At 42.1% G+C, this 26,821-nt stretch overlaps 2 protein-coding genes across 2 annotated transcripts; one reads left to right on the top strand and one right to left on the bottom strand.

Annotated features, from left to right (window-relative positions):
• Positions 1–217: 217 nt before the first annotated feature.
• On the top strand, positions 218–13,885 carry sox10 (SRY-box transcription factor 10). The gene is made up of 4 exons (XM_013136004.4): positions 218–367; positions 4,759–5,561; positions 12,640–12,905; positions 13,009–13,885. The coding sequence occupies exons 2-4, from the start codon at positions 5,122–5,124 to the stop codon at positions 13,782–13,784; spliced, it is 1,482 nt and encodes a 493-aa protein (XP_012991458.3). The 5' UTR covers positions 218–367; positions 4,759–5,121; the 3' UTR covers positions 13,785–13,885.
• Positions 13,886–18,357: 4,472 nt separating this feature from the next.
• polr2f (polymerase (RNA) II (DNA directed) polypeptide F) lies at positions 18,358–22,796 on the bottom strand. Its single transcript, NM_001304201.1, has 5 exons — positions 22,655–22,796; positions 22,380–22,449; positions 21,743–21,873; positions 19,101–19,172; positions 18,358–18,978 (listed from the first exon to the last, which is right to left on the bottom strand). Exons 1-5 carry the CDS (start codon positions 22,672–22,674, stop codon positions 18,888–18,890), a joined length of 384 nt encoding a protein of 127 aa, NP_001291130.1. The 5' UTR covers positions 22,675–22,796; the 3' UTR covers positions 18,358–18,887.
• Between the last annotated feature and the right edge of the window lie 4,025 nt (positions 22,797–26,821).

The raw sequence follows: 26,821 nt of genomic DNA, 5'->3' as shown, positions 1-26,821 counted from the left end.
GGTCTTTCCATGGTCTCGATATCGCCATTGCATCGAACATTTCTGACCAGGCATAAAAATGTATGATGAGTTTGACAATGAGATCACGCCCTGTAGGAAACGGAGCAAAATAATGACCGACCAATCACAATGGTGCCTGGCGTTGAATCCCGTGTAAGTTTGCTTCTCCTTTAAGACTTTTTTCTACACTTTTTCTCTTTCCTCACACAACGGACCTCTTTAAGCCCCGGCGCACGACACAGAGCAGGCATTCATTGATGGTCAGTGGAAGCGAGGGGGCTGGGGAGTGAGCGCCAGCGTCACTTTGGAAACTTGGGAACACACGGACTCTCGTGCTAAGCGGGCGACCTCCTTTATCACTACTGAAGTAAGGCGCTTAGCTTTTGAAAAACTTTCCTGTCTCATGCTTTCTCTCTCTTTCTCTCATGCTTTCGTTTGTCAAAATAATCTATCCAAGAAGTTCATTTCAATTGCGCTGTTAGAAATGACAGGCCACTACCATGGCTTTATACATTTTTGTAAATAATCTAAAAGTGTAGGCCTATATGAGGATTATTAATAATATTAAAATGTTGACATACAATATGGCTGTCTCCACTTAAACCTGTTGTGTAGGTTGGAAATCACCTGCATGAAAACAAGATTATGAACGCTATAGGATGTGTAGGATATAAACTATATATATATATATATATATATATATATATATATATATATATATATATATATATATATATATATATATATATATATATATAAATATATATATATATATAACAATACTGACAATTTAGATTATAACTCAACTTCAAAGTTGTGTTTTCTTAAGCATGTCCATAGAAGTAATGGCACTGTAAACGAGGGCAAAATATTTGCATGCAGGGATTTAAAGAGTTGCATATAACGAAATATTTCCGTTATAAGGCAGTTATGCAGACGCAAGAGGGTTTGCAGTTTGCACAACCAATTTGTCTTAAAAAAAACTCACAGACTATGTGTGACAATTAATGTGTGTGTTCAAAATATGCCGAGTTTCCCCGTAGTTTACAAGTTAGTCAACATAATTCTACATTTGGTAATGTCTACGGAAGTTCTGGTGATCCTCACTGATCAGCTGTTAGTGCCTTATCGTGTCAGACTCATAGAATAGACTAGATCGAAATCAGCTCATAAAATTAAAACTTAGATATATCTAATTCAAGATTACTTCACGTTTTATTGTGGGATTGATGGATGAAACTAATGTCACATTATAAATCGGATGTCAAACTTGTCAAATGTAATAATTGGACGCGTTCAAACTGACCACTGAAAATTGCACTAAATCAATCAAGAGAAAACTATGTTCATACAATACACTGTAGCTAAATTAAAAACAAGTATTTTTTGTTAGGGGGTAAGCGGTAAGAAAGGCTTCTTAATTCATAATGGTTGAGAATGCCTTGTCTTGGAAAATTATATATGATAAAAACATTTTAAGATTAGTGTATAAGACGAAATTGTCTAGCTTATACATCAACTAAGATATCAATAATAGCTTGAGACGTTGATCAATTTGACTTCAGCCTTTGTTCCCCAGTTCAAGACATGGTCAGAAGTTTGTTGGATTCTCGAAGTTTTACAACGACACTTTCAAACTAAAATCAAAACCAATCTAGCTGATTTTTAGGTCAAGTCTCATCCATTAAAACTGCCCTTTCAATAATATCATGAATAAAATGTTCAAATGGGAATACCATGGTATACATTTTCTATTTATGCAAAAAATTATGTTCATCACTTTGTCTCACCTAACACTACAACTAAACTATTTGGATTTCAGTTGACATTTTCATGCAAGTGATCGATGTTGTCTTCAACTGAGATTTTTAAAGTCATATGAAATCTCTCCACAGGCCAGGATGTGACTTTGAACATGCATGCTTCTACTGTTACATGGGGAATCGTTCATGATTACAGCAACCATGGATGCCCACCGATGTGAAAGTCATTTAATGTTGAATACATACAGCTACATTCGTTGTAACACATATCCTTACAAAAGTAGGCTAATAATCTGTTTATTTATGATAATGCAACCAAATATCAGCATTTGAAGGACATATATATTTTGTGTCATTGACTTCTCATGGCATTGGTTCCAGATATTTAATTTGTCTAGATATTAACATTTGATGTGTTGGAACAAAAATCAGTGCTACAAACTGTGGAATTACAACAAAGAGGAATTAAGCAGTGCACAGATGGAATTTACCATACAGGAAAAACATCTTAAAATGTTTTTGCGATGACAACACAACACAATTCAATATATATGTTTGTCCAGCAAGTAATAACTTAGTTTGGATTCACGTCTCCATCTCAACCAAAAATCCAAGCTTAAAGAATTTCGAATAAATCAAACAAGATATATTGCATTTAAATATATATATTTTAATGCAACATAAATAACATTTAAATGATCATGTCTAAATTCTTGAACTTGAATTGTCTGGGGTTGAGATGGAGACTTGAATATAATGAATTCATTATTACCTTGAAGAATACATTTCAAATGAACCAAAGCTGGAAAGCTTTAGACAATATGTATTGTCTATTTCTTGTTCAAAACTGAATTTAATTGAAACAATAGCTGCTGACGTTAATCCTAAAAAGCATATGTAATAATAATTCAAATTAAATATGGTTAAATTACATTTGCTCTGAAAGACTCACCTTTTGGAATGACCTTGGTTGCAGCATTGAATCTATTTATGGCCTTAGTCAGTGACGTACATTATATCAACTGTAGATCAACTCTGCAGTAGGAAGTGCTTCCCAGCCAATGGTTTTCTTCTGATAGTGGACAGGATATCTGACGTTTTTTCAAAGGTAAACATATATTATATTTGAATGCTTTGTCAATGTCATGAACTGGTTGCAATGATACAATAATTGTCGTTGAAATCTCCATCGTATCTATTTTAGTCGACGTTTTATCCTAATTACAATGTTTGCAACACTGGTTGACATAAAACGGAAAATGTACGTAGGCTACATTTGCAAAATTTTATTTCAAACTCAAATTCCAAGTCACAATATGTTGACAAATACAGTTGAAACATTTTTGATTTAAGGACGCAGTGGGTTGGTATTTACCCAGACTTACAACCAAATAATGCACGAACGTTTCCCAAACTTGAACAAATTTCAAGTGCGACTTGATGTAATGACTTTCATTGAAAACATATCTATACATTGTGGTATTCTCACGAAACTAAAATGTACCAAAAAACTAAATTTATTGGATCTCTGAGATTAGAATTGGTAATGCATCTCTATTGTGTTTTTTGATTAGATATGCATTTTACATCTTAATCTTGGTCATCTAACATAAAGTCCCGAGTTAAAAATAGACCTTAACATAACACGTGTGGACAAACTTCGTGTTTTAGTTCTAAAATACAATTTCACAATTTCATAATAACCCGATAATTTAATCTAGAGACATTTGGGTATTGAGACTTAGGCGTGTACACAATTCAGGCGGGAATATTAAATGACTTGAAAAAAAACTCGAGACATCCTAGTTCTCAGAATTATCGCTAGAATGATGTTTGAAAGTACATCATGTATTTTAAATGAATTTGCCACAGACCTGTTACAACTGGTTTCGTGACAATCAGCTAGGGATACGGTTGAGATGAGCAAGCGGAACGATATCTGAGTTATCCATGAATCCTTGTCTCTTGCTTCCTTTACTTGCTACAGAATACCGGCGGAAAGACTCATAATTATAGCTATACATATCCGATTTTTATCATAAAGGCAAAATATATTCTGGCAAATCGATCTATTAATAGAGCGATAGGCTTACTAGATGTTGATGTTTTTTCACTAGGGACCAATATAACAGTCTCACAGGAACAACAGGTTAGTGCGTGGACATTAGGCAAAAAGCATTGTGACCATGTACTCAAGAGTTGGCAGGACGGTGAGGTACAGTCCCGCAAATTATCTTATAACACCGCAGAAGGTGCATGTCAGTATCTTAATAATGGATAAAATCGGGCTCAAGAGTGAACCCCATTATGAACGTAATACAATATGACTCATTCACCGAAGGAGTCGAAGACCAAAACAAACAGTTCGTTAATTAAAGTTCACAAGTTCGCTTAATCAAATCTTCAAGGTCATGTCAGCGTTGACTGGAGGCCAACACTACACATGTTGTACTCGATAGGCCCCATATGTAGGCCATATAGGCCCATAGACGATACTTCAACAAACAGGCAGTGTTCAATTCACACATGCATACACACATAAGCCTACCCGCAGGTTTGTATTTCCAGCACCAGCCCATGTTTATCTTAGCGCTGAGCTTCGTGGTATAAATCGAAGCCCTGTGCTCGCGCGGGCCACTGCTATTCCAACACCTTCTCTCCAGGGAGCTTGTAATAATGACCACACGTTAAACGGTATTGTTAGCAGGCTTAAGGCCTGGGCTATGACAGACGGAGGCCACAATTGCAGTTTCGACTTCTACTGCATCTTGGTATTTTGCTATCTGCAATTTAATTATCGAATTTACTAAACGTGGTGATTTGTAACGGTGTATCCATAGGCTAATTTGTAAGACATTCTAAATTAAGCTCCAAGGTAAAGGTCTAGTTGGCTTTGGCTTTACTTCTAATGTCTTCTACAGGGTATAACTGACTTATATATAAGTATAACTGTCTAACTGGCTTTGTTTTCTAATACTTCTCATTTCTTCTACAGGGTATAACTGAAGGCCTACAAATTTCAGACACTGGAGGGAGAGGAGAAATTGGTCAACAGGAACAAGAGGTCTGAATCAACCGTTAAACTGGGATCTATAATTCGCGCTCTGCGTAAGATACCTGAAACACGGATGGAAATAACTTTGATGTGGAATCCGAACAGAATTTTAGAACGGAGACTGAGAGTAGAGACTGACTGGGAATTTATATAAAGGGGACCTCGAGTGACAGAAATAATCCTTAAAAGTATTAAACAGGCACAGTTTGTCTTCCTGATATATTCCTTCCTACATAGGGAAAGGCCTAGTTAAACACCTATTACTCACCTGAGCGAGGAAGCTTTCTTGGAAAGGGGGAAATTATGTCGGGAGAGGAGCAGAGCTTATCTGAGGTTGAAATGAGTCCCGGGGTCTCGGACGACGGTCACTCCTTATCACCGAGTCACTCCTCCAGTGCCGCGGCCGGAGGAAACTCACCCATGTCAGGTCCGCAGCCTCAGCTGATAGGGGTCGGCGAAGATGCATCCAGTGTGGCTGGCGGTATTTCCATCAAGTCTGACGAAGACGACGACCGCTTCCCCATCGGTATCCGCGAGGCAGTCAGTCAGGTGCTGAACGGCTATGACTGGACGCTTGTACCGATGCCTGTGCGCGTAAACTCAGGTAGCAAAAGCAAGCCGCACGTGAAAAGGCCTATGAACGCCTTTATGGTGTGGGCGCAGGCCGCGAGGAGAAAACTGGCTGACCAGTATCCGCATCTCCACAACGCTGAGCTCAGCAAAACTCTCGGGAAACTATGGAGGTAAGGCATAGCGCGTCATCATTGATGAACAGCATCCAGGGTTACACAAGTTCAATCAAATGTGTTTTCTGTCACAAAAATCATGATCCAACGTTGAAAACACACTTTATATAGTGTGCTTTCGATACATATATACACACAGTGTTTTCATCTTACTCCAAAAGTGCGTTGTGAGTCGTCAGTAGACCTACAGTATAGTAGACTGGCCACTTATGAAATCCATCTTGTTGTCACACAGTACCTCAAAGAGTTGGTTGTCACAGTGCTTGCCATTTGGCTTTCAGCAATTATTTAAATTGACAACATTAAAGTAAAGCCTATCTGACAAGACTCTCTTCACTGACACTAACATATCAATAGAGGAAATGAGGTAAACAACATTTCTGTTCACAAAGATAGTAAAACCGGACAATTTGGTCTCCTCCAGGTCTTTAGCTGATCCTACAATGAGAAATGCTGTCTTATTTGGTGTCAGGGGTCAGGTTAAAACTTTGGGGTTGATGTTGGAATTGGGGTTAATTTTATGTCTGTGGGTTAGGTTTAGGTTTTAGGGTTAGGTTCAATTAAGCATAAAAGTTTGATTATTTATGTTAAGGTTAGGGTATGGTCACAATTATGGTAAGGTTTTGGATTATATTTAGGTTTAGAGGATAGGCAAAATCGGGAATCATCGTTCTTGTACGCACAAATCTACAAAAACAAATATGTGTATGTGGATGAAAGATAGAAGGACAGGTTTTTTTTTTAAAGGGGATATCCCAAATTAGCTGCCATCTTGTGGAAGTTGGTTGAATTACAGCAACAACACATTCAAACCATCCCTCTCCTCTCTCGCCCGTTTTACTTTCACTTTTGGTCGACAAGCTTACAAAAGTTGTAAAAATGATGTTTTTTTTTTTATATTTATGCATTTATTTAAACATTTAAAATAGTTATTTAGATAGTACAATGGTTCCCTACACTCTTTTTAGGATGTTCTTTTGTATTCACACAAAATAAATTCCAGTTGATCAATGTTGTGAAACTTGTTTCCACTATTACTGCAGATATACCTACGATAGCCATTTCCTATTACAATGCAAACAATTCTAAATAATTCCCCTTTAAGGTAGAGACAAAAGGTTGTCTCTGACATTGTTTACACTTTGGCAGTACTTTTGTCAGGTAGCACATTACAGTAATAAAATAGAGGACATTACAGTACAGTAATAAACTGTACTAATACTTTTGTATGTACTGTAATTATATTTATTATACTGTAATAAGGCACGAGGAGGGTGTGGTTTATGGGCAGTATACCATGGCTAAGAGCTGTACGAAGGCATAACACATTGTGTAGTTTGAAAGGTTTTTGACTAGTGGCTTGTGTTTCTGGTTAGTATGTTGTGTTATAACACATGTATGCAGGTATACAGGAGTTGTCAATGTCTATTATAGTATTTTTTTCCTGTCAGGTAAAGTGCAACCAAATGCCTCCAAATGAACAGGGTTTCATTGTACAACAAAATAATTACCCCGAAATATACTGCCACAGGACTAAAATGAGGACTAAAATGAGTTAATTTCTTGACTGTTTACATGTTTCAGTAAATTGAAGTGATTTAGTTCATCTTATGTTAGTTTCCTTTGGTAATGAGGAGTGAGTGAATGGTAATTGCTCAATAGTGACCATTTGTCTAGGTAAATTTAGTACAACATAATTTCCCTCAAGATGCTTTAACTAGCAAAATCCTTTGTAACACATGATATTGTTCTTAGGCAGATAAAATGTACTCTGTATTGCATTAGTGGGTTTTCCTCCCATATAGATGCAATCAATGTTCAGGTTGTCATAATGGACAACATGAAGGTTTCAATTATAATCTGGGTTAGAGCCTCTATAGTACACTCCAGTTAATGAAATTGACCTACAGTGGATATAAAAAGTCTACACACTCCTGTTAAAATGCCAGGTTTTTGTGTAATTCTTTTTTTTTTAAATGAGACAAATAAATAATGTCAGAAACTTTCCCACTTTAATGTAACCTATAATGTGAACAATTCAATTGAAAAACAAACTGAAATCCTTTGAGGGGGACTTTTTAAAAATAAAAACCTTACAATAACCTGGTGCATAAGTGTGCACACCCTCTTATAACTGGGGATGTGGCTGTGTTCAGAATTAACCAATCATATTCAAACTCATGTTAAATAGAAGTCATAACACACCTGCCATCATTTAAAGTGACTCTGCTTAATCACAAAGTTCAGCTGTTTCTAGTAGGATTTTCCTGACATTTTCTTATTTGCCTCAGAGCAAAAGCCCTGGTCCGCAGAGAGCTTCCAAAGCATCAGAGGGATCGCTTTGTTGAAAGATATCAGTCAGGAGAAAAGTACAAAATAATTTCCAAAGCATTAGATACAACATGGAACACAGTGAAGACAGTCATCATCAAGTGTAGAAAATATGGCACAACAGAGACATCACCGAGAACTGGACATCCGTCCAAAATTGATGAAAAGACGAGAAGAAAACTGGTCAGGGAGGCTTCCAAGAGGCCTACGGCAACATTAAAGGAACTGGCTGTGTGCTACATGTGGGAAAAACATCCAAGCCCAGCTGAAGTTTGCAAAAACAAACATAAAGTCTCCCAAAAGCACTTGGGAAAATGTGGTATGATCTTATGAAACCAAGGTTGAACTTCTTGGTCATAATTCCAAAAGGTATGTTTGGCGCAAAAACAAAACTTCAAATCACCCAAAGAACACCATACCATACCATACCATGTTTTGGGGCTGTTTTTCTACAGCTGTAACTGGGGCCTTAGTCAGGGTGGAGGGAATTATGAACAGTTCCAAATAGCAGGCAATTTTAGCACAAAACCTTCAGGCATCCGTTAGAAAGCTGAAGATGAAGTTCACCTTTCAGCACGACTACGACCCAAAGCACACATCCAAATCCGCAAAAGCATGGCTTCACCAGAAGAAGATTGACGTTTTGGAATGGCCCAGCCAGAGCCCAGACCGGAATCCAATTGAACATCTGTGGGGTGATCTGAAGAGGGCTGTGCACTGGAGATGTCCTCGCAATCTTACAGATTTGGAAAACTTTTGCAAAGAAGAGTGGGCAAATATTGCCACGTCAAGATGTGCCATGCTAATAGACTCCTAGCCAAAAAGAGTGCTGTAATAAAATCAAAAGGTGCTTCAACACAGTATTAATTTACGGGTGTACTCACTTATGCAACCAGGGTTCTTGTGAGTTTTTTATTTTTCCCCCTCTAAGATATCAGTTTGTTTTTCAATTAAATTGTTCACTTTATAGGTCACATTAAAGGTGGAAAATGTTCTGACCTGATAATCTTTGTCTCATTCTTGTACATATCCACTGTATATCTGATCTGTTTGTGAAAATTCACCCAGGCCAACCCCGATTGTTCTCTATGGGGCCAAACACTAGCAACAAAATGGAGTGGAGATGTGTTTTTTTACTTTTAATTTTCAATGCATGTCAATTAAGGACACATTCCTATTTACAGTAACAGCCTGCACAACAATTGTATATTCACTGTTTGTTAATTAGAGACGATTGAGCCTCAAACCTTTCTAATGTCGGACACCCAGCGCATCTGTTCATGAGATTACAACCTTGTGACAGTTGTTACGGATTTGGATGCAGCTGAGAAGAAACAAAACACTCGATTGGGGAATTTAGTGGAAACATCCCTATTTGTGACAAGCAAATTAAACCGACATCTACGTGCTGCTGCTAACAGTTTAGCTCCCTCCACTGACAATCTGCCAGTCAAGCATGGGACACAAACCAGTGATCCTCTGCTTTGAAATACACGTGACCGCGCCAACTTGACAAGAGGTCCACCACTCAGTTTGAGTGAGCTGATGGTATGTTCAGGTGACTTTAGTCTGTTTAACATATTTACAAGCTTTTGTTTGTACACCAGTTGCATGTATTTTAAGGACAGTTGAAATTTAGTGTTACCAACATTTCAGTTTGGTCCATTTCCACAGCAGCGTAATGCCCGTCTCACCTAATATCTCAGACACCACTGGCCTGATATTAAGGAAAGTCTGAGTGATGTGTCTGGCTACAGAGAATCAGCATTTACTAAATTACACCGACTGAATTACACTGAATGGCATGACTTCATTAAGTAATTATAGGCCCTGGGGAAATGTTATTTTTTATAGTACACACACACGTTATGTCTGTAAACAAATCTGAAACAATGGAACAAATATATAGCACTGTTGGCTACAGAAAACCCCAAACAAATGTGTCTAGGCCAGCAATGTAGCCTGGTGATCAGAGTGTTGGGCAAGTAAACAAAAGGTTGTTTGTTCCAGTCCCCATGTTGACAATTAAAAAAAAAAAAAATGTTCTGTCCTTCAGCCTAATGTCTCCCAGGGTGTTCTTAGCATATTACCTGCTTAAATATCATTAAATAAATTGGCATACTCATTACAGTGGTCATATGTGACTCGAATAAGCCCTGTTCTTAACTCGCTTAATTCATGTTAATCTAGAATGTAGACAGGGTGGTCTGGAAGTGTGCATTCATAATTAAAGACAGGAATGGGAGATTATAGGTGTCTCTATCAGTTAGTATGAATGCATGTCTCATGTAATATCTCAGACACCACTTCCTGATATTAACAAAAGGCTGAATAATGTGTGTCGCTACAGAGAATCAGCATTTAATAAATGACACTGAATGGCATGATCTCATTAAGAAATCATTGTAAATGGGTTTTTATAGTACACACACATTGTCTGTAAACATATTTTCTTTCAAGTCCCCTTTTATAATGAAGCCATTTTGATTTTCACATGTATATATTTTTTCCATTTCTGAACTAATTTCATGCCATTGTACATATTGTAATTTCCATCCATCCATCATCTTCCGCTTATCCGGGGCCGGGTCGCGGGGCAGCAGTCTAAGCAGGGATGCCCAGACTTTCCTCTTCCCAGACACTTCCTCTAGCTCTTCCGGGGGGACACCGAGGCGTTCCCAGGCCAGCCGGGAGACACAGTCCCTCCAGCGTGTCCTAGGTCTTCCCCGGGGTCTCCTCCCGGTGGGACGGGACCGGAACACCTTCCCAGGAAGGCGTTCCGGAGGCATCCGAAACAGATGCCCAAGCCACCTCAGCTGACCCCTCTCGATGAGGAGGAGCAGCGGCTCTACTCTGAGCTCCTCCTGGGTGACCAAGCTTCTCACCCTATCTCTAAGGGATCGCCCAGCCACCCTGCGGAGAAAGCTCATTTCGGCCGCCTGTATCCGGGATCTTGTCCTTTCAGTCATGACCCAAAGCTCATGACCATAGGTGAGAGTAGGAACGTAGATTGACTGGTAAATCGAGAGCTTCGCCTTGCGGCTCAGCTCTTTCTTCACCACGACAGACCGATACATCGACTGCATTACTGCAGAAGCTGCACCAATCCGTCTGTCAATCTCCCGTTCCATCCTTCCCTCACTCGTGAACAAGACCCCTAGATACTTAAACTCCTCCACTTGAGGCAGGCACTCTCCACCAACCTGAAGTGGGCAAGCCACCCTTTTCCGACTATTGTAATTTCAATTATGGAAAAAAAATCCTAATATTTTTCATGTCACCCAAATGATTGAAATGAACCAAGACAATCTCCTGAACTCCAAACTGAATGTCAGAATGGGAAAGAATGGTGATTTTGAGCAATTTTGAGAGTGTGGCATGGTTTTTGGTGCCAGACGGGCCGGTCTGAGTATTTCACAATCTGCTCAATTACTGGGATTTTCACGCACAACCATTTCTAGGGTTTACAAGGAATGGTGTGAAAAGGGAAAAACATCCAGTATGCGGCAGTCCTGTGGGTGAAAATGCCTTGTTGATGCTAGAGGTCAGAGGAGAATGGGCCGACTGATTCAAGCTTCAAGCAACTTTGACTGAAATAACCACTCGTTACAACCGAGGTATGCAGCAAACATTTGTGAAGCCACAATACGCACAACCTTGAGGCGGATGGGCTACAACAGCAGAAGACCCCACCGGGTACCACTCATCTCCACTACAAATAGGAAAAAGAGGCTACAATTTGCACAAGCTCACCAAAATTGGACAGTTGAAGACTGGAAGAATGTTGCCTGGTCTGATGAGTCTCGATTTCTGTTGAGACATTCAGATGGTAGTCAGAATTTGGCATAAACAGAATGAGAACATGGATCCATCATGCCTTGTTACCACTGTGCAGGCTGGTGGTGGTGGTGTAATGGTGTGGGGGATGTTTTCTTGGCACACTTTAGGCCCCTTAGTGCCAATTGGGCATCGTTTAAATGCCACGGCCTACCTGAGCATTGTTTCTGACCATGTCCATCCCTTTATGACCACCATGTACCCATCTTCTGATGGCTACTTCCAGCAGGATAAGGCACCATGTCACAAAGCTCGAATCATTTCAAAAATGGTTTTCTTGAACATGACAATGAGTTCACTGTACTGAAATGGCCCCCACAGTCACCAGATCTCAACCCAATAGAGCATCTTTGGGATGTGGTGGAACGGGAGCTTCGTGCCCTGGATGTGCATCCCACTAATCTCCATCAACTGCAAGATGCTATCCTATCAATATGGGCCAACATTTCTAAAGAATGCTTTCAGCACCTTGTTGAATCAATGCCACGTAGAATTAAGGCAGTTCTGAAGGCGAAAGGGGGTCAAACACAGTATTAGTTTGGTGTTCCTAATAATCCTTTAGGTGAGTGTATATATTGTTTAAATTTGCAAGCGCAAACTGACTGCCTCAACCCATAGAAATATATTCCTTATTTGGTAGCTATCATTAATGTTCCGACTTTTGTTAATGTATTCATGACTTCAATAGTAAAATTGGTCTCAACACAACAAGCTGTTCTCTCTTTAGCTTGTGTGCTGCAAATGTTAGCTTTCGACTGTAGGTTGCAGTCGAAAGTGCTTTGCAACCCCCCCCCCCCCCCCCTGAGATTAACCGGCCTAGATGATTGTTCCTGTGGGGGGCACTGCAATATTTGTGGGGGACTAATTTAATGTTGCCTTGTCATTGAAAAGATGTTCTCTCCCACAGGCTCTTGAATGAGAGTGATAAGAGGCCCTTCATTGAGGAGGCCGAGAGACTGAGGAAGCAACACAAGAAGGATTATCCGGAGTACAAGTACCAGCCGCGTCGTCGCAAGAACGGCAAGCCCGGCCCGGGCTCGGACGCCGACGGCCACTCGGAGGGGGAGGTCAGCCACAGCCAGTCACACTACAAGAGCCTCCACCTGGAAGTGGCCGCCCACGTCGGGGGAGCAGGGTCTCCTTTGTCCGACGGACACCACTCGCATGCTGCAGGTAGGCCTCCTGTCACTCGACCGTGCGCTCCTGTCCTTTTATTCTCCTCTGGGTCGGGCTCATAATAACTCTAATGCCTCGGCGTGGTTTTGTCTCCACACAGGTCAGAGCCATAGCCCCCCTACACCGCCGACCACCCCCAAGACGGAGCTCCAGGCGGGGAAGTCGGGTGATGGGAAGCGGGAGGGAGGTGGGGCGGGGGGCTCCCGTGGGGGGATGGGGGTGGGAGCAGAGGGGGGCTCTGGACCGGGGCCTGGCTCGGGCAAACCGCACATCGATTTCGGCAATGTGGACATCGGCGAGATCAGCCACGAGGTGATGGCCAACATGGAGCCCTTCGACGTGAACGAGTTTGACCAGTACCTGCCCCCCAACGGCCACCCAGGGGTCGGACAGAGTGCTGGGGGGCCAGCGGGGTCCTCTGCCTCTCCCTACACCTATGGCATCTCGTCGGCCCTGGCTGCGGCCAGCGGCCACTCTGCCTCCTGGCTGTCCAAGCAGCACTCGCTTTCATCCTCGCTAGGCTCTGACCCCTCCAAGGCCCAAATCAAGAGCGAGGCCGGCCCGGGGGGGCACTTTGCCGAGGTGTCCACGGGGGGTTCCGGTGTCACCTACACTTCCCTCAGCCTGCCCCACTACAGCTCTGCGTTCCCCACGCTGGCGTCCCGGGCCCAGTTTGCAGAGTACGCCGACCACCAGGCCTCTGGCTCATACTACGCCCACTCCGGCCAGGCCTCGGGTCTGTATTCAGCCTTCTCTTACATGGGGCCCTCCCAGAGGCCCCTGTACACAGCCATCACTGACCCGTCCAGCGTGCCGCAGTCCCACAGCCCCACTCACTGGGAGCAGCCTGTATACACCACCCTGTCGCGGCCCTGACAAATAAGGGAAGGAAGGGGCGCTCACACAGATTTCGCCCTGACAGCAGACCCACAGAGCTGTGGAGGCCTCGGTTTGGGGCAGCAGGGGACTGGACCCGTTTGGTCCATGCCAAACACGGAGTGGCCAATGGGGCCCAGGAAGGATTGGAGTTCAGATGGTTTTATGGGGTAGCGTGTGGTGCGGGACTTCAGTGAGGAGTATGTGAGTGGGTTAGATCCTAGCTTTTTAGGTTAGAAACAGAGAGGACATGTTGGTTCCTTATTTGAAATCTAGAGGCTTGTCATCAACAAAAATGTTTTTGATTTAAGTCCATAAATGGTAGAGTGCCAAATGATTTGGCTATCCCAACCATCCACTTCTCAGGCGTGTTGAAAACTGATTTTTCATATGATGTAATGCAATATTCATTGTGACTGGCCAATAGAGCCATATTGATTAAGAGTTATTGAAGCTACGGAATGTGCCTTTACATTGCCTGTGTTGTAATTGGATTATATCCATTACAAAGCGCATACAGTCGAGAATATCTGTTCCTATATACTTTTTATAAGTGAAAATGACCAAAGTTGAGACCAAAACTGTAATGACAGAGATGAATCTATCACATTTCTTCTCTTTTTCTGAATGATACAGTATCTCACTACTAATGTCCACTTTACTGACCTGACTACAGCTCTCTGGTGATAGATGCTTAAAACAATTCTGATATTTGAACCTCAATACTTTGGACATTCTATTCAAGGCACTGACTTTTGCGTTGATGAAGCATTGTCTCGTTGACACAGAATTTTTCAAACCTGAATATCAAATAAGAAGACAATATTACATGATCCTTTTACATGATTTTATTAACCAAAAGTGAGGTAATTAAATATGTATATTCATTAGACATAATAGGTTATGTTTATTGTTTTAATCTTTCCTATTAATTTCATTATATTTTCATCTGTTTTTCCATTAATACACTGAAAAGTCTGCACCACTGCCACAAATGGTTCTTAGTTGTTTGACGTACAAAATGTGTATATACAGTAATCTGTGTAAAATGTTAGATTTGTAGAAAAATGTAACCTTTTTGGCTACCTGTTTATGGCTTCTCTTAAAAGCCATCATAGAAACACTGTTGTCTGAGCTTTAATGAGTGAAAGAATGCATGAAGCAATTAATGACCTTGTGTTGTAAGACCCGAAAACTTTGTGAAAGGAAATGCAAACAAAATGTCTGAAAATAATATCAGTCCAAGGGAATCATGACAACATTCATGATTTCTAAATGATAATGAATCGATATCAGTACATGAAGGCGTTGGCGAGTGATAATGTAATCAAATAAGATTTCATATAATTGACACTCATTCAGCCACAACTGGTGGTAGCATGTCAGGGCAGGGATATATTGTATGTTTTGTTTTATGTTCATTTTGAACTAAAAGGCTAAAATATGACTCCTAAATAACTGTACCTATCCCTAGTCAAAAAGTCCTTTTGGATTTTCTGTCATGACTTGGAACCATCGTACATGATCCTAATTGAAGTTTTTATATTGAACTAAGGGTTTCTGTAAGAAAATCATGTAATGGAAGTTTGGCATTTTATAGGACTGGTTCCTATCAACATCTTAAAAGAAAATTCATCTAAAAGGATTGTTTACATTTCTTTACGTTATAACAACAAAACTAATGTAAAAACAACTAATTTAAGAATAATATAGCATGGTTCCCAAACATGATCGAAAATCTTAAATAATTTTTGACCAGGAGTATTTCAGGCTGGATGCGCTTCATTTTTCAATGTGAAAGAATACATTAAAACTCATTCTAATATATATGTACTAATTCCAATGTTATTATTTGGAATCAAATCTATATGTTAACTTAAAAAAGGATGGTGTTTGCTTTTGGCCCAGCACTCCTTTTTACACCATTTGAAACATCTAAGCTTGTCTTTAGCTTTTTGTTACAATATGCCTTGAGCACATGGCATTTAATATTACATCCTACATGTTGCTTTTGGATTTTTTTTGTTGTTAAATATTATAATTATTATTTATATTTGCTGGTATTATGTTTTTATGCGCTGTTAACAGCTTTTCTTCATGTGAAAAACTCTTGACTGTTGTTTTTTGGGGTGATATTTTCTATTGCCCGCAGAACAAATCCTGTAAATACTAGTGAAAACAAAATAGAGATGTTGTGACTAATGAATTTCTCTTACGCTTAATAAATCTTTATTCTTTCTGCTTTAGTAAGTCTTTTGATCAGTACCTTCTACATCCATGTTCTCTTGCTTTGATTGGCTGGAGAATGGTGAGAGCACTTTGAATAACCAATAGTCAATAACATAGTCTGAACATTTCCAATATATCATAGCATTTTCCCTGCAAATGAAAAACTTTCTTGTCATCTCTCTCACCCGTGCCAAGGCTATAAAGGCAGTGCAACAGAATCTGTTATGCAAAGCTCATAGTGACCTAGGTACATGTAAATTTTACCGGGCATAGTTCTTGAGGGCTTTTGCCGATTTGAGAGAAGACAGAGGTGCATCATCGGCACATAACTAACACAACAAGTATTTCAGATGTCCTCAGTCTCCAGTACATCCAGAAGGCTGCTCACTGAAGCAACCCACTACACAGCACCCAACAGGCAAAACAAACCCCACTGTGAGTTCTCATTGGTGCCACTGCACGCATTTCAGCCGTACAAATCTTGCATGTATGCCTATGTTCATACTGTGTGTGTTTGTGTGTGTTGCGTTGCGGGTTAAGCCTGACTCCTAATTCCCTGTATTTAATCGGCTGTGTGATACTTTGCTAAAGACAAAGGAAGCCATTGAGGGAAAACAGGGGGAGGAGGGAAATGGGGCAATGGGGGGAGCCATACCCATAACTGCCTGGTCTGTAGCTTCAGTGGGATACAAAGGGACTCTCATACTCACTTCTCATAGTTTCACATAGTTCCCTCCCCCCAAAACTCCCATCCCTGCTCAGGTTGGGACTTTAATGGGATTAAAACATTCCAAAACTGGAGAGAGGAGAGGAGAGTGAAAAAGAATCGAGGAGATTGATGGAGAAAAGGCTTGTGGGTCATCCATGAACTGCAGTTATATACCAATCCTTAATTCTGTAACCATGTAAAAGCACATTCAAAATTAAAAAACAACTAAATAAAACATGGCAAAGAGAGCTAATCACAGCTGGTTCAGTATGCCATGCATTTAATCAATCAATCAAATTTATTTATAAAGCCCTTTTTACAACAGCAGGTGTCACAAAGTGCTTTACAGAGACACCCAGCCTTAAAACCCAAGGAGCAAACAAAAGTAGTGTTGATTTCAGTGGCTAGGAATTTAAGGTTTCCATTCTCCAGGTTCCAAATCCAGGTTGTGGATCAGCCCAGGTGTCTCACTGAGGATGGTGCATGTTGGTTTGGGGGTTAGTAGTTGAATATGGCTGCCTTGCCATATCTTGCTGTAGTGCCTCCTTGTGGTGGCTTGGGCACCTGTGAGTTCAGTCACACTTTCTTTCCGGTCTAGATTTCCAGGCTGAGAAAGCAGCGTGATAAGAACCACGATGGCAGAGACTTCAGTGTCTCTTCCCACAAGATTTCTTGTTAGAGTCCTTTGGCCTGTAGTAGTATGCGCTGTAGGCCCACTAAAGATGGCCCTTCAAAACAAAGCTGCTAACAGGGCGAGGGTCCCTCTTTTACCCCACCCTCGTGTAGGTCTCCCTGTTGCCTGGGTAACAACCCATTTCCACAAACACAATGAACTGACCACGCTTGTCTGTTGGCGTACATGTGGGGAAATTCAATGGTAATTTGAGTGTGCATCCTTGGGAGGTAGGGGTAGATGATCGCTTATTTTGAGAGACAAATCGACAAATCTTCTAGTCACACAGCTCTTAAAAAGAGACATGAAAACCCAAATTTTCACAGAATACTTAAAATAGTTCCACTGCCACCACCTCAGCTGACTTTTGTTAATGTTTTACGTTTGTGTACAGACTTCTTTCCAGCACTGATCTTCACTGACAACTAATTGAGTAGACAGCACTTCCTCCTGTATTGTATGGTTGTTTCGCATAGCTCTTTTAAAAAGTATGCACTTACTGTAAATCAGTCTGGATAAGAGCGTCTGCTACATGACCAAAATGTAAAATGTAATTTGTGTGAAACATATCCATGTGATTAAACAGTTTTGGGTGGGATAAACAGAAAATGACATTCCAGTCATTTGTACTTAAAGTGCAAAATTAAGAACTTGGACCTCTGGGTATCATGAAAATGAACAAAAACAACAATCCTTCACTATAGTGTTTGGCTCACTTCAGTATGATTCAATAACTCAGGCTTAAAAAAAAAAAATACCCTTGTATCTAAGCAAAGTAAGAAACACTATTTTTAAATAAGGATGGCTGAAACTTATTTAAGTTTGCTCATTTAAGCAGATATTCCCTTAGTTTTTTGAATTCATATTAATGTAGCATGGTTCTAAACTCAAAGCCATTATCAACATCCTGCTGCAGGATTTAATTTTTGTTGGTACAAAGTTAATATAAAAGACCATTTTACAAAACAATTTTATTACAACAATAAAACAAACATCTCCATGACAGCAAATGCTCTTCCATACCACGAAACAATACGTTCATAATTAAAACACATTTCTATAAAACAATGTAAATGTAGACTTGAGTCACAATTCCCCCTTGTGGAAGACAGCGGTAATACAGTTAGAATACCAGCAATAAACCAGACTGTCATTTCATTAACGCTGGGACGATAAACCAAAAATCCTAATAGTTTCTTGCCTTGCAGAACTTTGGCCACATCGTCCAGTTCTAGACAACATGAGTCTTCATCTCGCCAGAGTCGTGGATCTGATTGGGCCAGAGCCGGGGGGAGTCCATGCGGACAAATAAGGATAGATTAAGGGTTTCTTATCAACCAAGCAGAAACACAAGATTAGACAAAACAAGAAATCAGCCCTAAATGAAACCTTATTTGCTGTTAACTCTTTGCTGGGCCCAAGGTGTACACTTGTATCAGAGCAGTAGGTTGCGAGATGGTCTGGCACCTCTGTGAAACCAGTTGGACAGGACTTAGTCCGTGATGATGAGCTCATCACAGCCCCAGTCTTCATAACTACCGTCAGGAAGGTACCGTCGGATTATGATGGGGATCTTCCTGCACCTGTGAGTCACAAAGCAAACACACCATCTTACCCTGATAAAAAGACGCTTGGAAATTAAACACCTTCCATTGTAGAGCAATGACGAATGTTTTGCCCAGTCTAAAAACTATACATTTCCTACTTGAGCTCTTTCATAGCAATTTGTAGAGGGTCTGTCTCTCCTTCCAGCTCCACCATGACTGGGGCACACATCCTACACCACAGAGGAAGGAAGATGTGGTGTTACTGAAAACGTGTGTAAGAGTTAGCAGACGAATACATTCCTCCAAAATCTATTTATCATGAGCTGAACTCAAAGATCTAAGACTTTCTCTATGTACACAAAAGGCCTATTTCTCTCAAATATTGTTCACAAATCTGTGTAAATCTGTGTTAGTGAGCACTTCTCATTTGCTGAGATAATCCATCCACCTCACAGGTGTGGCATATCAAGATGCTGATTTGACAGCATGATTGTTGCACAGATGTGCCTTAGGCTGGCCACAATAAAATGCAACCAAAGAATTTCTGCACAAATTGTCAGAAACCGTCTCAGGGAAGCTCATCTGCATGCTCGTTGTCCTCATCGGGGTCTCGACCTGACTGCAGTTCGTCGTCGTAACCGACTTGAGTGGGCAAATGCTCACATTTGATGGCGTCTGGCACTTTGGAGGTGTTCGCTTCACGGATGAATCCCGGTTTTCACTGTACAGGGCAGATGGCAGACAGCGTGTATGGCGCCGTGTGGGTGAGCGGTTTGCTGATATAAATGTTGTGGATCGAGTGGCCCATGGTGGCGGTGGCGTTGTGGTATGGGCAAGCGTGTGTTATGGACAACGAACACAGGTGCATTTTGAATGCACAGAGATACCGTGACGAGATCCTGAGGCCAAGCAAGCAATCAATCACATTTATTTATAAAGCCCTTTTTACAACAGCAGTTGTGCTTTTACAGAAACACCCGGGCTTAAACCCCAAGGAGCAAACAACAGTAGTGTTGAATTTCAGTGGCTAGGAAAAACTCCCTATGAAGGCCGAATTTTAGGAAGAAACCTAGAGAGGACCCAGGATCAGAGGGGTGACCACTCCTCTTCTGGCTGTGTCGGGTGAAATATTAAGAGTCCAATTGGAATAATGAATAAATGTATGTGGGCAAATCCAGAGTCTATTTAAATTTAGACTAGGTCAGAAGTATGACCAGATGAACAAGGACAGGGACAGCAACGGGCCCCCCAAACCAGGTACTCCGCAGGTGTGGACCAGGACCTCATGTCCGCCTAAAGTTTAAAACGGGGGGAGACTGGGAAAATTCAGAAAATGCATTCCTCATATCAACAACGATTTATAGTGGAGAAGGAGAACTTAGTGGGGAAGGAGAACTGACCCAATCCTCCAGCACAATAGTATAGCAGTGTAAGAACTTGGAACTGAGACGGGGGGGGTCCGGCGACACTGTGGCCCTACCCGGGGGAGGCCCCGGACAGGGCCCAACAGGCAGGAAATCAATCCACCCACATTGTCAAGCATCAACCAAAGGGACACCCACCAACCGCAACCCCCCTGAATGAGGGCCGAGTATTGCCAGCAGAGTACAGACCAATTGCACAAGTGCGCAACAGAGAGACAACAACAAGCCAGTGACTCTTCCCCAGAAAGGCATTGGAGGGAGGGCATCCCAGTGGCGATGAGAGCCCACCTGGCAAGACAGCAAGGGTGAACAGTATCAAGCCTTCTGGTCACCTTCAGGCCCCCGAGCCAGGCTACACCTAATCATAAACCGCTGTGCCATTCATCCACGACCATCACCTCATGTTGCAGCATGATAATGCACAGCCCCATGTTGCAAAGATCTGTACTCAATTCCTGGAAGCTGAAAACATCAGCATGGCCAGCATACTCACCAGACATGTCACCCACTGAGCACGTTTGGGATGCTCTGGATCGGCGTATACGACAATGTGTTCCAGGTCCGGCCAATATCCAGCAACTTCGCACAGCCACTGAAGGAGTGGACCAACATTCCACAGGCCACAATCAACAACCTGATCAACTCTATGTGAAGGAGATGTGTTGCACTGCGTGAGGCAAATGGTGGTCATACCAGATACTGACTGGATTTCAGACCCCCCCGGACACCCCAATACAGTAAAACGTCAAATTTTAGTGGCCTTTTATTGTGGCCAGCCTAAGGCACACCTGTGCAATAATCATGCTGTCTAATCAGCATCTTGATAAGCCACACCTGTTAGGTGGCATATTAGATGGATTATCTCAGCAAAGGAGAAGTGCTCACTAACACAGATTTAGACAGATTTGTGAACAATATTTGAGAGAAACAGGCCTTTTGTGTACATAGAAAAGGTCTTAGATCTTTGAGTTCTGCTCATAATAAATGGGGGTAAAAAAAAAAGTGTTGCGTTTATAATTTTGTTCAGAGTAATTTCAAAGCACTTTTAACTTTACATTTAACTTTATAAACTTTTATCCAAATGTTGAAGACCTCGGAAACTGGTTCCACCACTGGAGAGCAAAGACAGAAGAGTTTTTTGCCTGGGCTGTGTGGAAGCTGCCTTCCAGGAGGATTTGAACATCTGAGACAACAGGTTTTGTATATCGATTTGCTTCGAGAAACCGATTGATTGCAGCTATTCCTGGGCTAACAGGGCAGACAAGGTCTCTAACAGACCACCTTCTCAGGGACGCAGGGCTGAAAATTTATCTCTGGGAGCAAGTGGGAGAATCTCTGGTCTATACAGTATTGCATCACAGCCGAGCTGTACTCACGCTATCTGGAGGGCACGTGTTCCCAGGACCCTGGCCCTCTCGTATTTGGTCATGTAAGGAGTTGTGATCCTCTTCTGGTTGGCTTGTGACCCCTCCCCTGCAGGCAGGATCTGCACATTCTCCTGGTCATCCTTAGATGCAGGTCACAACCAAAAGGGTAAAGAAGATGAGAGTGGGAGAATGTAAAAGTTTAAATTTCTAATTTAAATTGTTAAATTGAATTGGTGACAGACAGCAATGGGTTGAAGACTTTGAAAGAAAAATACATCAGGTGAATATGACAGAACATGCGAGATGTAACCAAGTGTGCCTGACTGATGTTTTACCTTAATTCAAACAAAAAAACAAAAAACATTGATTGCAAAGGTCAACCTTTAAATTCCAAAGCAGTTTGGTTACATAACGATGGTCTGCGCTGTCATTCTGTTTCTAAACCATCCAAACGGTTTCAAAAGAGTAGTCAATGAGCCTGGTGTAGAATGTTTTTAATCAAGTGATCAATGATTTTTGGAACATTTTAATGAGCAAAATCGTAGTCTCATAGTCACTATATTAACAATTGCCGGTTAAACAATGTCCTGATACGCACAATATTCTTAGTTGGCTACAAAGACGAACAGATAGGAAACACACTCACATCTTCTACGTTTTCCAGGTCATCTAACCCTTCATCCTCTTCAGCATCATCAAAGTCTCCATCATCAAAACTGCAGAGAGGACGAGAGGAGAAACTCTTAGAATAATACACATAACGTTGTTGGCCATCTGAAATCACTGGGAGAACATGAATGGCCCCCACGTTGAAAATCTTCGCTATCAAATTGAGCTAGTTAGCTATCTAATAAGACATAAACACATTGACCTGTTGTGTTTAGAAAACCAACATGGTTTTTCGATAGTCTATGTACTTACTCTCCTTCGTTGTCAGACATGTTCCCTTTCTTTTGTTTGGGACCTGTAAAAAACTAAACAAAAATAGGGGATTTCAAAGTTCAATTGCTAACAGCTTTTAGCAAAACAGCTCCACACTCCGTTTTCGACGATTTCCGGTGTCATGATGCGTCTTCTTCTTGTAATTCATTGGCGGATCGCAACCGTAACGAAAGGTGCATATACTGCCACCTACTGTACCGGAGTGTGAGGCCTGCCACAGCCTACCTACATCATCCCTTCTGCTCAGCCACATTTCCATGAGAAATTGAGACACAGCACTTGCCACCACCCCACCCCACCTCACTCCCCTTCCCAACCCCCAGCAACTCCACTAAATCCCACTTCCTAAAATCCCCCCTAACCTTCTCATACAACCTTTCCCTCTCAACATCATACTGTTGGCAATACAACAACACATGTTCAACTGTTTCTTCGACTAGACATCCATCACACAGTCCTGTCTCATTCTTACCTATCACCTTAAATGAGGAATTCAGCCCTGTATGCCCTAACCTTAGACGACCCCACATCACATCACCTCTCCCCTCCTACAACCCATATTCCTTAACTCTGCCCTCACCGAAACGCTGTACCCCATAATACCCTCTGCCTTTCCTGCTACCATCCCACTTCCTCTGCCAACATTCATAACCCACCCCACCCACCCCATTTACCAAAGTCTTAATTTCACCTCTCCCTAACAGCACCTGGAACATTTCCCAACACGACCGTAGGTCCTACTTCCCTCTCCCTCAGCCCATACTCTTCCACCAACCTCTCAGGTACCCACCCATATGCCTTCAACTTACCCACTTCCCTCTCCCAGCACTTATCCACGGCCCTGAGTGCGGGATGATCCTTCACACTCCCCTTCGATCCCACCCGGTCTGCCAGTGCCAGTTTATCCCGCCTCAGCTCCAGCGGCATCTCCCCTACTTCCAGTCGCAAGGCCTCCACCGGCGTCGTCCTAAACGCACCTACACACAACCTCAAAGCGGTCGCCTGAATCACATCTAAGCATTTCAATACTGACTGAGCTGCAGAACCATACACAAAACACCCATAATCCTTGACTGACCTAATCAGCGTTTGATGCATACACAATGGTCCGCTCCCCAGTCATGATCTACCACAGCCTGCATAAGTTTCAGAGCCCTCCTACATCTCACAGCTACATACTGCACATGGGTCCACATGCCAAGGTACTTCAACTCCGACACCCGCAGCAATTCCTGTCCATAGAGACACAATCTCACCCCTTCATCCTTTCTCCTAGATTACATCATAAAACACGACTCGGCCACTGACAGCCTGCACCCCCATGTCAACGACCACACCTCCACCCCTGTAACTACTTCCTGCATTCTCTTCATCACCCATTCCACATTCCTTCCTCTTTTCCACATTGCCCCATCATCCGCATACAAAGCCTCCCCCATCCCTGGCCCCACTGCCCCAAACAAGTCATCGATCATCGCCACAAACAACACTGGGCTGACCAAACTCCCCTGCAGCGTGCCTTTGACGACCTTAAACTTCCTGGACAGGACCTCGCCCACCTTCACCCGGAACACCCTTCCAAACAAAAAAAAAACTTCACATCCAATTTTACAGCCTACCTCCTACACCCAACCAACTCAACTTAATCCAAAAACCGTCTCCCCACATCGTGTCATGTGCCTCCTCCACATCACAAATGCCTCCTCCACATCACAATATTCCTCCTCCACATCACAATATGCCTCCTCCACATCACAAATGCCTCCTCCACATCACAATATGCCTCCTCCACATCACAATATGCCTCCTCCACATCACAAATGCCTCCTCCACATCACAATATTCCTCCTCCACATCACAATATGCCTCCTCCACATCACAAATGCCTCCTCCACATCACAATATGCCTCCTCCACATCACAATATGCCTCCTCCACATCACAAATGCCTCCTCCACATCACAATATGCCTCCTCCACATCACAATATTCCTCCTCCACATCACAATATGCCTCACATATCACTTCATTTATTGTCAATGTTTTTTCACAATCTCTGTGCTAACCGTGACCAGTGCACCTGCAGTTGACCTACCCCTCCTGAACCCACTCTGTGCATCACTCAACAAACCCCTCTGCTCCAGAAAATACCCCAACCTAGCCACCACCATCTTCTCCATCAATTTACCCAAATTAGACGTCAAATGCTATAGGCTTATAACTCGCCGCCTTCGTAAGGTCCTTACCTGGTTTCAGAAAGGGTAACACCACCCTTCGTTTCCATCCAGCAGGTACAACCCCAGCCCTCCACACTTTATTATATAACTCCAAAAGATTGCTCTCCGCACACAGACCAACGCTCTCTCAACCATCCCATAACATACCCGATTCTCCCCTGGGGTTGTCCTCTTACATCCCTCCGAGGCTTTCTCCAATTCATGCACTGAAATCTCTGCATCCATTCCCTCCCCGGTCCCCTCTTTCCTCACCAATACATCCACATGTTCCCTGAGTAGATCCGCTTGCTTCCTCAGGCCCTCGTCATTGATATGATCACACCAATGCACAGCCTCACAAGCCCTAACCAGAACATGGGCTTTATCCACATTCGTGACCGCAGGAACACCACCTTCCACCAGCACCGACACCCCCCCCCCCACATCCCTCCCCAACATCTTCTTGAACATCCACCACATCCTACTCAGATCCATTCCACTGCCAATAGTCGAACAGTACTCACGCCACGCCAACCTTTTAGCTGTTTTAACAATCCTCCTGGCCACTCCTCTTTTGCTTTGGTAATCCTGTAAGTTATCCTCCATCAGACCAGTCTTCAACACCCTCAGTGCAACATCCCTGTCATGGTACATCAGCTTAATGGCACTATTATTTATTGCACAGTGAAACATGGTTCCGCAGAGTGGTATTATATATGCAACACGATATTAGCTGAGTTCATGTACTGAGTTATCCGAAGCTCCTGGGCCACCTGTCAGAAATTTCACTGAGACTCGAAAGCTGCTCCAAATTGGAAAGCAGGAAATAAAATGAGTTCTGTAACATTTTAGCACTGGCGTTTCAAGGGAACATAGCACTAAATCAGTTTCCACAGTTAAAACCATATGCAGATAATGTAGACTATTGGGGGAAATGTAAAAAGCCAGTGTTAAGCAGTGGTTATCAAACATTTCACCTTCAAGGCCCCACAGTGCTTTATTCAATTAGTCTACTCTTATGTATTGAACTTCTAATTCATTTTGAACAATTTGTAAATTGTATTTCTCTCTCTGAATGTGAAATCTGCATCACACCACCCAAGCACTGCCAAGAAAAGGCCATCCCTCAAAACAAAAGCCGCTTGGAGTGGTGAATATCCTACAGGTGCCCAGTCAAAGGTCAAAAATCAGTCTAGAACTGTTCGCTGGTAAATAGACTACTTTACACTCAAAAGACTTATGAAAGCCCAATTAATGCTGCACATTTAGTCGAAATTGCGATACTGACATGTGCAATGTGAAAAGCTCAATAAATGCAACATAAGTTAAAAAAGCAGTAAAATGAACAATGCAATACACAATAATGCATTACATCTAGCCTTAAATCTAGATAAATATGACTTGCGTGTCGGATGCAGACACTGCTGAAAGTAGGCTACCCCGTGCCGTCTTCTTCTCTGGAATGTTACACACTTTTTCGTGCATTTATCTGGGGACGTTTACAATTTTGTGGGCACAGATCGCAAGACCGTGCGCACATTAGAAAACCGAGGGCACGGATTACGTGGGCACATTTACACATTTGTGCGCACAGGTTGCAAAACAGTGCACACTGATTGGAAAACTGCGAACAGTTAATAAAACTGAGGGCATGGATTATGAATCCGTGCGAACAGATTATAAAACAGAGGGAATGGATTTTTATTCTCTGGCCACGGTTTAGTATTTTTTTTCTCAGCTGACCCCAAGGCTCCGTATTCTTCAACGTTAAGAGTTCACACTGCAATGGCTAGCGAATACAGCTGCTTCAAGTTGAGTGTCACCAAGCCATATTGTCCCACATACACAACAGCGTTTATTACAGGTTTCGGCTTCAATGTCGGTGCCTACAAACAAACTAACTTAAAAGGGAAGAAAATATATTTGTATTCA

The sequence above is a fragment of the Esox lucius genome, chromosome 11 (assembly GCF_011004845.1).
Source record: "Esox lucius isolate fEsoLuc1 chromosome 11, fEsoLuc1.pri, whole genome shotgun sequence".
In the NCBI taxonomy this organism is placed as follows: domain Eukaryota; kingdom Metazoa; phylum Chordata; class Actinopteri; order Esociformes; family Esocidae; genus Esox; species Esox lucius.
Note: the sequence above shows the minus strand (reverse complement) of the source record. Positions and strands in the feature narration are given on the sequence as shown.